The sequence below is a fragment of the Simochromis diagramma genome, unplaced genomic scaffold (genome assembly GCF_900408965.1).
Source record: "Simochromis diagramma unplaced genomic scaffold, fSimDia1.1 OVJJ01000421.1, whole genome shotgun sequence".
Lineage (NCBI taxonomy): Eukaryota > Metazoa > Chordata > Actinopteri > Cichliformes > Cichlidae > Simochromis > Simochromis diagramma.
The window spans coordinates 7,889,553-7,904,257 of NW_024387250.1; the positions used below are offsets into that span (position 1 = coordinate 7,889,553).

General features: G+C 38.8%; 1 protein-coding gene across 2 annotated transcripts in view; it reads left to right on the forward strand.

Moving 5' to 3' along the window:
• The window catches only part of sorcs3b (sortilin related VPS10 domain containing receptor 3b), a 54,208-nt gene that overhangs the window by 16,577 nt on the left and 22,926 nt on the right, over positions 1 to 14,705 (forward strand). For both annotated transcript variants that reach the window (XM_040001497.1, XM_040001498.1), the window contains exons 2-7: positions 2,774 to 2,841; positions 11,002 to 11,101; positions 11,252 to 11,410; positions 11,534 to 11,607; positions 12,434 to 12,498; positions 13,129 to 13,247. In XM_040001497.1, coding sequence (XP_039857431.1) covers positions 2,774 to 2,841; positions 11,002 to 11,101; positions 11,252 to 11,410; positions 11,534 to 11,607; positions 12,434 to 12,498; positions 13,129 to 13,247 — 585 coding nt within the window. The remainder of the gene's footprint in view (positions 1 to 2,773; positions 2,842 to 11,001; positions 11,102 to 11,251; positions 11,411 to 11,533; positions 11,608 to 12,433; positions 12,499 to 13,128; positions 13,248 to 14,705) is intronic.

The window sequence follows — 14,705 nt, forward strand, 5'->3', positions numbered from 1 at the left end:
AAGTAGTTAGTTGAGTTGAGTGCGGTCACCCAACCCAGAGGTTGACGGTGTTGCACGCTCAACGTCTGAGCAAACAGCTGGCTGCTACTACATGCAATCGGCTTCTGACAGCAAAAGGACTGAACGAAATCACAAAGTAACCCACTGATTTTTCCAAGTTGAAAGGAGGTTTCTGACCTATTTCTATTTTAGAGTGACTAAACCATTAGGCAGGAAAAACTCTGGTGCATCTGTTCGCTGCTAAGTCCTTTGAATTAAGCTAAAAAAATAATCACAATTAAATTATGGCTTTTAGCACTTGTTGCCATGGAGGCTGTTTATTCAGTCATCTAAGAGTTCAAATCTTTGGCAAAAACGACCTGTCTGTGTGTGCCTTTTAATGTTTTCTTTTTCCTCTGTCGCCAAATGAAAAATGCTGGATTAAAAATAAAGAAAGTAATTGGAGAGTCTGTTCTATAAGGAAGAAAGAAACAAATGAGGTGAGATTGAACGAATCAAAGAAAGAAAAGAGGAAGCAAAGAAGGAAAAGACAGCGACAAGAATAGAATGTTAGGATAAAAGGATGACTAAACCCAACTCCTCGGAGGGTGAGAGCCAATCTGAAAAATGATTGGTTGACTTTCCCGGGGCAAAGCTCTCTTTGCTCACATCAATAAAACATAAACATGAATAAATGCACTGCTTTTGGCCTTCCAGGGTCCTTACTTAATTTCATGTATGCAAGTGAGCAATGATATGCATGGAGAATTGTATTTACCTAGAAGGCTCAAAATAATTCTGGAAGCCATTTTGTGTTTGTTTGTTCCCGGTATTTACATAAATGCAAGGCTGCACCACAAACTCGCAGAGTTTCGTGTTTTAATGCACCTTCATTCTCATACTTTAAGTCACACATCTGGTGTGCAAGTCATGTGCTGTCCCTACTGGTCTCGGCATTTGCATGTATAGTAGTTGCTCCCTATTGACTTGAGTCACAGATGCACAGCCTATCAATAACGCTGAAGATGTGGGAACGTGCAGTCTACAGTGATATACTCTTGATCTATCCACTTAGGGACAAATCATCCAAACAGTCAGCTGCCTCACTAGTCTGTTGGTCCCTGAGGTAGATCTTCACTGACCCATTTCAGTGGGTCAGCTTTTGTTAATGAGCCAACCACACAAACACGTTGACAACAGTTAAGGGAGAGCCCCTAATGGCAATTACAGCTTGGGTGCAGAGAGGCTTTTCGTTATCAAGTTTTGCCATTTGGGGCTATTTTTTTCCAAGGTTATTTTACATCACCAGCTACATTTATGTACATTTGGTTCATTTGGAATTCACGTGCAAGACAGCAGAAATGATTGAAACCCACGAAACTGTGAACATCTAATCGTTGTTCACTCGATTCGTTTGCTGTGCTGGATGTTTGAATGCCGGTGGTTAAGAATGAACTGCTCTAGTTCTGACACTGATAAAATCAAATCCAGATTCAATTTACCTCGTAGTATTTATAATATCCCGTGACACAGATTCATTGTTGTTAGCAAAAGAGAACTGAAGAGACAAACGATCAACAGTTTGGCTCAGTTTTTCCTCTTGTATCTATTTTTCAAAGCAGGCAATTAGGACTAACATCACAGCCATTTAACTAAGTCTGCGCTCCAAATTGATTCTGACTCCAGCGTTGGACCTTGCAGACATGGTGCATTTAGTTATGCAAATGCTTATCTCACTGTGTGATTGGTTAATTAACCTGCAATGCAGATAGTCCCAGCCATGCACAGTGGCCATTTGATGGCTAAATTGTGGGTCAATTGGGTTTTAACATTTTCAAAGCAGACTTAGATACGTGTCATTGTTCCTCTGAGTCTTGTGTGGCTTTTTACGGTTTAATGAGTCGTTCCATGGGTCCCATAAGGTTAATACGTTTAAACTCACTGTAATTGAGCTTTTGACCTATCTTTCATGGCTTTTTTTTTTTAATAAAATCACAATATTATGTCATCTTTCTAGTCTTTGATTGTAATTATCTACCATTCCTTCTCCCACAATTCATACAGCACCCCAAGCTCTCTACCCTACCCCTCTTTCTATCCTGAGTTATGAGCATCCCCACGGGAAGTCATTTATAATGCCATTGGAGTGACAATAATGCGTTTGCACACCATTTCACTCTGCCCTCTGTGCCTTGACAGGCTTTTATGGGCCGCATTTTTGTTTCCCCAGAAACACATTGTCCAACCATCCCCAGAGAACAAATGTTCCACCTAAACTGGAACTGGATGTCTTCCAATGAGTAAAAAGAGTAAAATAACAACATGTAACATCAGCATTTGAGATCTGTTGGTGCTTTTGCAGCCAAGGTACTTAAATGTTTTGAAGGTAAAAGCAAAGCTGAAGTTTAAAAAAAAAGGAAATGAGAGAGGATGGTGCATTGCAGCCACTGACTGCATTTCTTTTCATTGTTCACTGAACAATTATGTTCAGAGTTTTCTGTCATGTAGGTATCATTCCACATGAGATACAGACACAACTCTTGACAGCCTTCATGGATTTCTTTTTTCAGATCCTGCCACTAGTCGACTGACATTTCCTGACAACATGAGGATCACTTGTCATTGGGATAACATACTGTATGAGCCTGATATTTATTAGCAAAGAAAAGTAGCGGACATGCTGTATTTATTCCAAGTCATTAGGTGGAGACAGATAATGTGCGCTGCCGAGCCAAAGGTTTTTAATGCAGATCTTGACTTGTAATTAAATATGTCTGTTGTGGTTACGTTGCAGGTGATCCTGATCTTGACTAAGCTCTATGACTTCAATCTGGGGGGTGTTACCGAGAGCTCACTCTGGAGGTAAGTTTTCCTTTTTTAATCTCTGCTATTTTTTCCTTTGCATACCAATATTAAGGTTGCGGTATCACTGCAGGAATTTTATAAAAATGCAAAATCACAAGCCAAGAACAACAACAATAATATATTCATCGAGTGCTGGATACTGTAAGCATGATTTATAGTGTTCTCCCTTGCTAGGATACGAACAATCAAGTTTCACTCGAAGCCAATATGAAGTATGTTTTAATAAAGCATCTTGAAGTACCATCCTCTTTTTGCTTGCTGGAGTTCCATAAATAACACAACTAGCACCACAACAACCTTTTAAAGAAGGCCCAACCTATTTTCTGTCCATCATCAGCAGGACTATTTCTGAAAGATAAACCTTAAGAATGATCTGAGGGATTCTCTGTTTGGATCTGTGGTGCTTTTCCTCTGACCTAGAAACTTTGTGATGGAGTTTTTGATTGATTGTCATCTGTAACCTTTTGTTTCAGAAGCAATTGACATGCAATTGCTGCTATATAGCCGTAGTAATTTCATTCAGTATGTATTGAGAGGTGAGTTACAGTGCCCTGTCAGGTCATAAATAAGAATGGAATTCATTAAGGATTATACCATAGAGCCCAATCCAGCCTCTGATATGCCTTTTCTCTCACCTCTGCCATAGCCTGCAGAGAACTCATTTCATTCTGAAATACACGTGAAAAAGAGACCATCAGTCCGCCAAGCATAGAGTTTCAAATTAATATCTGTTTCACCAGAGGCGGCACTAAGATTTACACCCGACTTGACACATTTTGAAATCCCATATTGTGTACAGGAGGTCTTCCATCATCAAGGTGTCTGCTTAACAATGGCACCACGAGTAAATTAGAGTGTTCCTCCGGGGATGCACAAAGGTTCTTAGTATGAGTATTAGAAAAGCAGAGATTTGAATGTTATGAAAAGAAAAGGGAGTAAATGATTTCTGTGATAACACAATAAATGATTTATGACTACAGCTGCAGGCCTCTGTTGGTGGCAAGACGCAGTGTTCGGATCAACGGGTGACTTACAGAAGCCATCTAAACACGCATCAAGTGCCTTTTGTGTTTTGAGACGCCTGCCGCTCCTGCCCAAGAAACATCACAATATAGTAACATCGTTTAAGAGGCTTACTTCCACCACTGCAATCAAAGAGCGATATGCCAGCTGAAAGCAGTACTTAAGCACAAATACAAATGCGTTTAGGGTAAGGCTTTGAAAACAATGTCAACAGCAAACGGAACGATTCAAGTTAATGCACAGACAATGATAGCAGACACTGGGTGTCTATCCAATTATACAGTGAAATTACATTTGGAGGCACTCAGGTAAAACTGAAGCTTGGTTTGGCTGTTTGTGCTGAGGAGAAATATGAGAACCAAGATGATGAACACATCTGCCCCTTTTTGTGGATAGCAGTTTTGTGCAAGTGTCTTTACATGCAACAGATCTAAATTTCTGATTGTGTTTAAATACAGCTGGTTGTTATTTACATTTATTTTAAAATCTGTCTCATTAAATTTTTAATATTAAAAGAAAACACTGCTTTTCTCAGGCTGTACTGGGATACTCATACTCATAGAGCGGGGATAGCTCAGTAGGTAGAGTGGTGGCCCCATGATCGGAAGGTCGGGGGTTTGAATCCACTGAACGGCTACCCTGTGGTACCCCTGAGCAAGGTACTGTCCCTACACACTACTCCCTATTCTACAGCCCAATGGCTGCCCACCACTTTACTGCGTGAATGGGTTAAATACAGAGAGGAATTTCCCCACGAGGATCAATTAAACATAGATTATTTTTATACACTCTGCTTTAGCTCCTGTTCCTTTTAAACTACCTTTCAGGAAGGATTGGTCTGATTGGTCAGTTAGCTAGTCCAAAGCAAGGTAACACTGGGTTACATGTAAAACTGTTGCCTGTTAACAAAAAGGTTTAGCTTAAGCTTTATTTGACTGGTATTAACCAATAAATTTACATGTAAATTAAAAAAAAAACACAGCATCACTGCTGTTTGTAGCTTGCTGCTACAATTCTTTTAGATGCACCGAGTAGCAGGTTAAAAAATTGCTTAAAAGTAATGTTGTGCATTGGTCTAAATTGGCTGTGTTCGTGTCACTGTTTTATGTGCATTCTGTAGCTTTATTGGGAATTCAGCAAAGTACAACATGCAAGTGCAAAGAGATTTGCAGAGAAACAAATGCATAAAACAATAATGTTAACCACACTAGCTGTGCACAGTGCTAGCACTTATAAGGATTTTCTTATTGTTGCGGGGAGATTGCCACCAAAATAAAAGTAATCCAGTGACTTTTTATTTCTTGCATTGTTGGGTATGCATGTGTTCAGCAGCAACAGATAATTCAGAGTGTTTTGTCCATTTTGTTTGAGGGTGTGCCAAACTTGCCTCCATGTGGGCAGTATAACAGTCTGCTATGTAGTGGCACAGATAAGTAAGAGAAGAAAATCCTGAACTACAAGTGTTTCAAACCGTTCAGAAGCACTATTTTCCATGGGAGGGAATAACTACATTTGTCCTCTCTTACTTTGAAAACCTTTTACATTTACAAAAAAATGCCATGTAACAGACTAAAGGGTTAGAGGAGAAACTCAAAAAGCATAATGTGAGCACTTTAAGTTTTCCCTACTGAAAACAAAACCTAATGAAAGAGGATGAAACTAAATATCTAAATCAGTTGAAAGCACAGAGAATAAAAGGCAATTCTGGCTCTAATTTAAGATTAAAAGCTATATGAAAGGGGATTTCATCACAGCACTTGAAAGGAAGTCTTCAAAATTCCTTCCTCACAGCCCTCAATGTACAAACAGTATGAAAGGAGAGTTATTACTCTTATACTGTAAGCTTGCAATGTGTCCATTACGCAGAATAATGTTGTATTCAAGGACTGTAGTCATGCTGGATGATTTAGCCCTTCAACAACAAAGAGCATATTCTATATTTACTGATTAACATTTTCCATTACATACCTGGACTTCATTAATTGATTCCGTACCTGGTTTTATAACATGTCAGTGTATCGTTTAAATCAGCTTGCAGAGACTTGTTTGACATGCAGGGAATTGATGTTTAGTCTGCATGATGTCTTTGTCAGAGTTAAATTATTTCTGTTGCAGATTTCTGTGAGAACTGCCTGATTATTATCCCAACTTTTCACTGCAGAAATCTGCCAGACTTGGCTCTCATAAATCATATTCCTTCTTTTGACGTTCATGTTATCTTGTTGGTTGTCAAAAAGCTTTAAAGTGTGAGCTTTCCTTAATGATTTCGAACGCGCGAGTCTTCAAATTAGCCCCAGTGTGAGATATACACCGTCTTACAGCGATGACAAATTTCCTGATAAAATTGCCAAAACGCTAAATGTATCTTGTGGAATTTTCTCATAAAAATAATTTTATAACATTTGATATTATTCACCAAAGTACAGTCTTGGCTAGCAGTCTTGAGTCACACCTCATTTCTTTCTATTTTGCTAGGAAAATGGAAAAATAGGTTCAGCGGTTTATTGAAATGTGCACATGCATATATAGAAATGCAGTATTAGGAAGAAGCAGAGTTTGCACCAATCTACAAAGTTTGTAAAAGTTCATATTTCAGTATGACTATCTTCATTCTTCAACACACATTTTCAAAAAAAAAATCCCTTAGGCGAGTTTTCTTGTTATTTCTTCAAGTATTCCTCAGGAATAGTTTTCCAGACTTTCTGAAAGTCATTCAAAGCTCTTCTTTGAATGTTGCCTGAAGTTTGCTCTTTAACCCACACTGCTTGAACAATGTTGAGGTCCGCTATCTCGGTAGGATAATCCATAACTGATAGTGTTCCATTGTGTGTTCTTCTATCCAGGTATGCCTTTACTGCATTGGCAGTGTGTTTGTTTGCCAGCAATACTATATAGAATACTATATGTTAATTATAACATTAATTTTGAACAGATCTCGAACAAACAGTGGCTGAAATGCAGACCTAAACCGTGACAGTGTCCACCATGTTTAAAGACTACTATAAAACACTCATATTAGTACCTCTGTCTCTCTGCATACTGACAAGGATCTGAACCAAAATTTTCAAATTGAGGCCATTTCTCATGATATTTTTGAAACAGTAGATAGAATGAAGGAGCAGATGCATCTTCATGTCCTGTGTCAGGTCTTTGTTGGATTTTTGCTTTTAGATACTCTTTCTCTGCTGTAGATAGTTTTGTAGACCTGGCACTTTTCCTTTGTCCTCCATTTCTCCAGTTCCCTCAATTTTCTTGAGGAAACACTGCACAGCATGTCGAGATTTTCAGCTAAGAGCTCTTTGCAAATCACCTTGTTGGTGCAAAAATACTATTTTACGCCTGTCAAACTGTGTTATCTTTGGCATTATTTGTAGATTCAGCTAAAGAAATGGGAACAAATCATGTGTTTATGGAACAGGCTGCTTGTAACAAAGTGCCTAAAGATACAATTTAAAACAGTTTTTTCTGCGAAGCTGTCTGATGCAACACCTTTTTTTTTTATTTGAATGATTGATAGATCAGTATTAAGAGGCTTAACAAACAAAAAAACAAAACAAAAGCTACACTGTAAACTGTCAGTTACAAAGACGAGAATCAGTGAAAAAGCAGCCAATGTCCAGTTTAAATTAACTTTAAAATAAATTCAGAAAGCTTTGAGAACTATTGCTCAAGAACACTTTAACAAATACAAGATAGTCTGGGAAAAATGTAAAGGAATTAGGCTGTGCTAAAGTCTTTTGCACAATATTGTACATTATGTGTATTCCTGAGGCCAAACAACTTTGTTCAAGAAATGTCCTATAAGGTATGGGTATTTCTTTTAAATATTTGCACAACTAGCTTTTAAAAAATATGTTGCAGTGACTTTAGTTAGCAATCTTGTGTTTCTTTACTATAGCAATATTTCCTAGTAATCTATAATCTTAATCCTTTTTAGATGTAACATGTCTGTAATTTAAACGTAAATAGTCCACAGCAAATTATCTACCTCATACAGAAGTGCCATGGCATGATAATCGAATGCATGGAGACATCACAGTGATGTCTGTCTTTTTTCTGTGCACCTGTGTTTTGCCTCTTTATGTTTCGCTGCTTTTTGCATGCAAATTCAGGTATCAATTCTGCCACACAGCATGGACACCCACTCATACAAAATGCAAGCTCAAATGTAGTTATTTGGCAGTCTATAGTAACATTAGTTTTGTAGCTGGCTAGCAGACATGTTATTAAATTCAAGCAAATCAACAGTTTACATGCCGTGTTTTGGGTAAATGTCTAAGTCACATAAAGCTCCCCTGACAATACAAATCCTATGTGAATAGTGTTGTCTGCTCTTTCCTTTGGCTTTATTGGAACCAGTAGCTGATCAATAGAATCAGCAGTGTGATGTCATACACTAGCCTTGCTTTCACTTTATTGGCAAACTACCGGTAATCATTGAGCCAAATGTATTAATTTGCTTCGACAGTGGCTTCACCTTCACTAGCTGATGTCATCCTTCACTGCACCTTTTTTGTATTTCAGCTGTTCCTTCTTGTTTGTACAGCTTTCATGCAGCATGCATTTGTATTGCCTACTAATAGCATGTTTGTCAGCAGTGATAATAATAATAATAATAATAATACATTTTATTTGAGGGCGCCTTTCAGAAACCCAAGGTCACCTTACAAAAACACAATTAATAAAAGGAACAATAGTCATAAAATACATAAAATAAGTTAAAATTACAAAACAGAGCGTGACAACAGATAAAATCAGCACTAAAGCGAATAAGCCAATAAGCCAAATAATACATATCCTGTCTCTTGCATACTTGTTTCTGTGCATGTGAGTCCTCAAGCTACACGATTGTTGCTAAATTACATATCATTCTTCATATAACTACACTGCATGCACAATCACTTGGCAGGTTAGTATTTATCATATAATAATTTCTATGCACACTATTCAACTCCAAAACATATAAGCCTAAAAGCTTGTTGCTGTTTATCATTTTCAGGTGATGTTTCTGTAATATGAGAGGGAGCAGGCTAAATTGATTCACACTGTTTATTAAGGTGTTCATAATTACTGGACAAATTAATTATCTCAGGTAGCCCACGACGAGATTTAAATAACAGGGAAATATCAAAAACCATGCAGTGACTTTTAGATGTTTGCAAAACCTCTTTGAGTGACTAATAAATAATGAAGTTTTTTGTTAAAAATGGCACAAATTAAATGCAGAAGAATGTGGGTAACCCCTCCAGTTCTGGCTGAACAAGAGCAAGATGAAATGACAGTGACTGTTTTTGGAGCAGACGGATGTGTCCGTGGCTGGATTACTAAACACAAAGTGCACCGGGCGGAGGTGGAGGTGGAAAAGGGGTACTGGTAAGAGCTGCTATAATTAAGGATGAGCTATTTGGACCTTTTAGGGTTGAAGGTGGAGTGAAAATTCCAAAGTTACAAGGAAGCTTTTCTAAGATTCTTTCTTCACATTGTGATACGGGAAGAAGTTGGCAGTATTTAAGAAGGAAAATCAGGAAAATCCTCTATCACATGCATACAAATCCTTCAACTGCTAGCCAGGGAGGCCTCAAAAATGACTTGGCTCTATTCTTCACCTGTCCTAAATGCTGTTAAAAACCTTTGATAAGTTTTGATGCTTAAACAAAAGTTGATCTTAACAAAGGGCCAAAGAAAAAACAGACTTTTCCTGCCTTAATTCTACTGGAAATACTCCTCAGAGATTGTGGTCCATACTGACATGATAAGCTCACACATTTGATGCAGATTTCTGCCACATCCCAAAGGTGCTGTACTGGATTAAGATCTGGAGACTATGGAAGCCATTTTTTTATGTTCAGGAAACCAGTTTGAAATAATTTGAGTTCTGCCACTCTGCTGGTCAGCGACAATACTCAGGTAGACTGTGGTGTTTAAATGATTGCCAATTGGTACTAGGGGGCCCAAAGTGTGCCAAGAAAGTATCCCCGACACCATTACACCACCAGAAGCTTGAAGCATTGATACAAGGTAGGATGAATCCATGCTTTCATGTTGTTTACCCCAAATTCTGACCATACCATGGGAATACCCAAGTACTCTCAATTTTTTAAATATTCAGACCAGCCCGTCTGGCACCAACAGCCATGCTCCATTCAAAGTTACTTAAATCAAATTTCTCCCCAATTCTGATGCTCAGTGTGAACATCTCTTCACACCTAAATGCACTGACTTGATCGGCTGATTAGATATTTGCTTTAACGAGCAGCTGAACAGGTGTAACTAATGAAGTGGCTAGTGAGCGCAATTGTAGAGTAATTAAAACGTAGCTTCCCCCTTGGAACACAAGTGATGAGTTGCCAAGTTATCTGCAATTTAGGCTCCACAGTCTGGAGAGCATATTAAAGTTTTGGAAATATTTATATAAATACTGAAATTGTATTTTCAAAAATAATAGGCAGATGTTGCAGCTAGTTAGAGCAAATTAAATTAAAGCTGACTTCAAAGCTTTAACTTTTATTAATATTTATTTATATGCATGTACACTGCTGTGCAAATTTGTATGTGACTCAGCATCTTGCTTTCAAAGCTGGGTTTTGCTACTTACCACTCAAAATACTTGGCGTGGCTGCCTGAAGCCTAAGATACAAACAAACAAAACAGACGCCCGCTCACTACTTGCTAAAAGCACCGTGGGGTTACTTTTAGCAGTGATTAATTTTATCTTTTTATCCAGCATATTTCTGTAAAAATTAGCTCTACAGTTACTACTTGAAAGCCCTGCTTTTCAGCCAAACACCACCCTCTGATTACATTACACATTTAGTCCTTTTATAATCTGAGCTGCAATGAATGGCAGTTTTTAGTGTAGCAGTGTTTTTTAACGCAGCACTTTACAGGAGCAACAAAACCTACATTAGCATGAATGTAGACTGTGCAAGTAGATTTTCATCCCTTAAAGCAAAAGGCTGCCCGAATGGTAGAAAATCAATCGAAAAAAGTATGGTATACTCTGGAGTCTTCTAAAGAATAAGTGATTTGCAGTTAATGGGCTAAAACATCCCAACACTCTGCTATGGGGCTTTCAAATTTGTCTCTAATGGATTTTTTTCATCAGACATGAAATGTTTTTTTGTTTGTGTCCAGATCCACTGATTATGGGAGCACCTACACCAAACTCAACGACAAAGTGGGTTCAAGGACAGTTTTAAGTTACCTCTACGTCTGCCCTACCAACAAACAGAAGGTTAGCATTTACCTGTTGCTTATTACATCTTCCTGGCGTGAAATTTATTATTATTATTTTTTTAAATGGTGCTCTCTCTCTCTCTCACCTACACATACATGTATATGTGTGTGTATATAAATACACATCATCTGGCCCTTTGTACTTTAGATAATGGTGCTTAGTGATCCAGAAGTAGAGAGTGCTGTTCTCATCAGTTCAGATGAAGGGGCGAGCTTTGAAAAGCATCCCATTAACTTCAACATCCTGAGCCTGCTCTTCCATCCCGCGCAGGAGAACTGGATACTCGCCTATAGTCATGACAGCAAGGTATCTTCTGAGTGAATCCACAATGAAACTTAAAGTGGGAATAAAATAATGTACGATGCTCAGTAACATCTTATTCCTGAAAATTTTATGCGTGATGAAGATCAGCCTGTTTTTGTCTTGCAGCTGTACAGTTCGATGGACTTTGGGAGGAAATGGCAGCTTGTTCATGACAACGTAATGCCAGGCAGATTCTACTGGTATGATTATGTCGACCCCCGTCTTTCTTTTTAACTCCTTCTGTACAGTGATTGCAATTTGCATCATCAGAGTGTTCACGACTCTATAGTCTTAGAGGGATCCTGTGACCTCTAGTCAAAAGCAGATCTCACTCACAGCAGTCGAGCTCGAAACTGATTATATCCACGTCACGTAGACCTGAAGGAATATGTTTCTTTGTCCATAGCACAAACATGACATGCTGTTTTTGTTGTCGCTGTCATTTAGTAATCTTGACTGTGCGGGCACAAGGCAGTGAATATTGATGTGAGGCCGTTTATCCCTGTTTGTCATGGTATGTGTCAAACCCAGTGGGTTTTTTGCTGGGAAAGAAAGGACATTGGTTGGAGGACATCCTCTCCACATGCATGAACAGTTAGATGTTTGATAAATAAGAAGAGCGCAGCGGGTGAAGCAGCACCCGAAACACTGCATTATTTGTCCACTTGAATACTATTTCTTCATGCACATTATGCCAAATAGTTATTTTTCAAAATAAGGCTGGAGCCTCCTACAATTTTGTAAAAACACACATTTGCCATGGTATGTGTTTATGGGAATGGGGGATGTTTTGCCAAGCCCCCTCATGCCATACTACTCTTCTTTTGCCGTTTCCTTTGTTGTTGGTGAATTGAGATTAATTGCCGCTGGTGGCACAGATCGTACATTGACTGATGTACAGGAAATAAAAACATATTGTTATGGGTTTCACAGAATAGTGATGTCCATCTGAGCATTTTTTTCCTTTTCTTACCCACCAACCTTTTTCCGCTCCTCTTTATTTTCTCCTCCTCTTCTTCTTTCAAGGGCGGTAATGGGGCTAGACAGAGAATCAGATGTGGTCCACATTGAGACGCGCATCGGAAAAGGCCGTGAGTACTGCACTCCAGTTTGCTGCAGTAGCAAGACCCACAGGACCCCTTGCCTCTCATTTAGAGCGAGGTCACGGGCAAGATGAGACCTGTTCTTCTGTTCAGATTGGTCCCTGAAGTCTAGTAAAGCAGAATAGGTGTCTCCTGACAAAAACGGAGAATTTTAGTGGGCTGATGGATGTTTCTTCTCGTTAATCTCCCCCCTGAGTTTCATAGACAAACCTCAGCTTCCCCTTTCTAAACAGCGTGGTCTATTCTGTCAAACCAATTAAAGGAATCTCCTGCATTAGAAATGATGCTCATATTCCTCCTGTGGTGAGAAAATGTGTATAAGAATTACCATACAACCTCTCCTTGTCTGGCACAATAACATCTTGAAATTTACTTTGTCGTGTAACGCTGCCAGAGCTTTGACTCTAATAGTCTTGAATCTAATTTGGATTTAAAAAGTATTTGGTGACTAGTGTCAGTGTTTGACTGTTACACAAGCTGAAAATTGCTCCAGAGCGATGAACTTGGAGTGGATTTTGGATTTACATACAGTATAGCAGCTCCACTGCATACAAAGTACTGTTTGAAGATAAATGGTTGTAATCAACTTCTGATTGATTTCCTTTTGTCTCTTTCCAGGTGCTCAGTATGTGAAGTGCAGAGCCCAGCGATGCACAGAAGGCAACAGACAGTACCTCTTCCCTGGACACGTAGACACCAACTCACTCGTCGTACAGGATGAATACGTTTTCACACAGGTTTGCATAGTAATAGATTACTTTCATCGATTAAACTAAGCCAGTCGTCGGCATCTTTTCATGCAAAGGTTGCTGTCTGTGGGATTTTTTGATTTTCTTTTTCTTTTTTTCATTGTCGTTTGTTTTTATTTTGCTCTCATGTGCACCCAATTCATCCTTTTCCATCAAAACCCATGTAATAGCTTTCTCCAACACACCTGTTCCCCACTGGCCCGATGTGTGTTTTGATTATGTTTTGTCTCGTTCATGTCAAGGCACGCTCAGTCTTTGAGTTTCCACACAGACATACTCCATGCCTGAAAAAGGAACTGTGAATAGACAGGTTGGTGTCCTTATTATCATTCACTCTGACTTTGACTCCAATTAGACAGCCACAGTCAGGGTCATTATTAGAAAATTTAATTTTCAAATGCCCTCCACTGTCATTGATTTCCATCCACAGCTATGCAATTTTCTCTTGCTGGTCAGGCTTGATGCATTTTGGTCATCCTTGACTGTACTAACTAAATTTGGGGAAAATAAAAAAATCAAATTATACTACTTTTCTGTGGCTGCTTTCATTTTAAATAAACACCCCTAAATATTTTCTGTTCATTTTAATTTATTTATTTACAGATTTAATCTTTTGATATGATATGACGTTGCAGCAGCAATGCTAGCAGTGACCTAGTTTCACTTTCAACACATTTAATCCACTGACTTGATTGGAATGGCTACAGTGTAAGAATGAAACTGTATGAAAAAAAAAAATCACAGTGTGATTCAGAAATGGTGATTCAATAAAAAGCCCAAATTGCATTTAGCTGAGATGAGATTGACCGTCAAGGCTGAGGCAGACACGAGGAAGATGCTGGTGAAAATAACTGGACATACAGGGAGTGTCTACACGGAGATCTGGTGGCACAGATGACTTTCTTGTGACTTTCATTGCTTGGGGCAGTTGGATTTAACTTGACAAAGAGTAATGAGGTTATCGATTGGGCTACAACGAAATAAGCAGTCTTCAACACCTCCAAAGTCTCTTGGGAGGGAAGGAACAGCCAAGTGCAACATCCTCAAAAATGTGGCCTGGGAAAATGCAGCTCATTGATTTTCGATAGATTATTCCATTAGGGTCCTAATGTAGTGTGTTGGGGGACAAACACCATCCTTCTAGTTGATTAGAAAATAAGCAATCAAGTAGTGTTGCCCTGCCTGTAAGTGGAAGGGAAAGTGGTAGTGCATTAAGATCTCCAAGAAACACTGTAGATAAAGCCAGCAAAATTTTCAGTGCCTCTTAGCTTTAGACTAATTGAGATAATGACAGTAATTTCTGTTGTGCTTAATTTTTGTCTGCTTTCAACACTCTGGAAAGCAGTGTTCATATACCACCTTCGATAGAAGTCTATGCATGCCCTCTTTTCACAACAGAGTGGGGTGCTGTCCAACTCTCATGCATTGCTGTACAAAATATTAGGT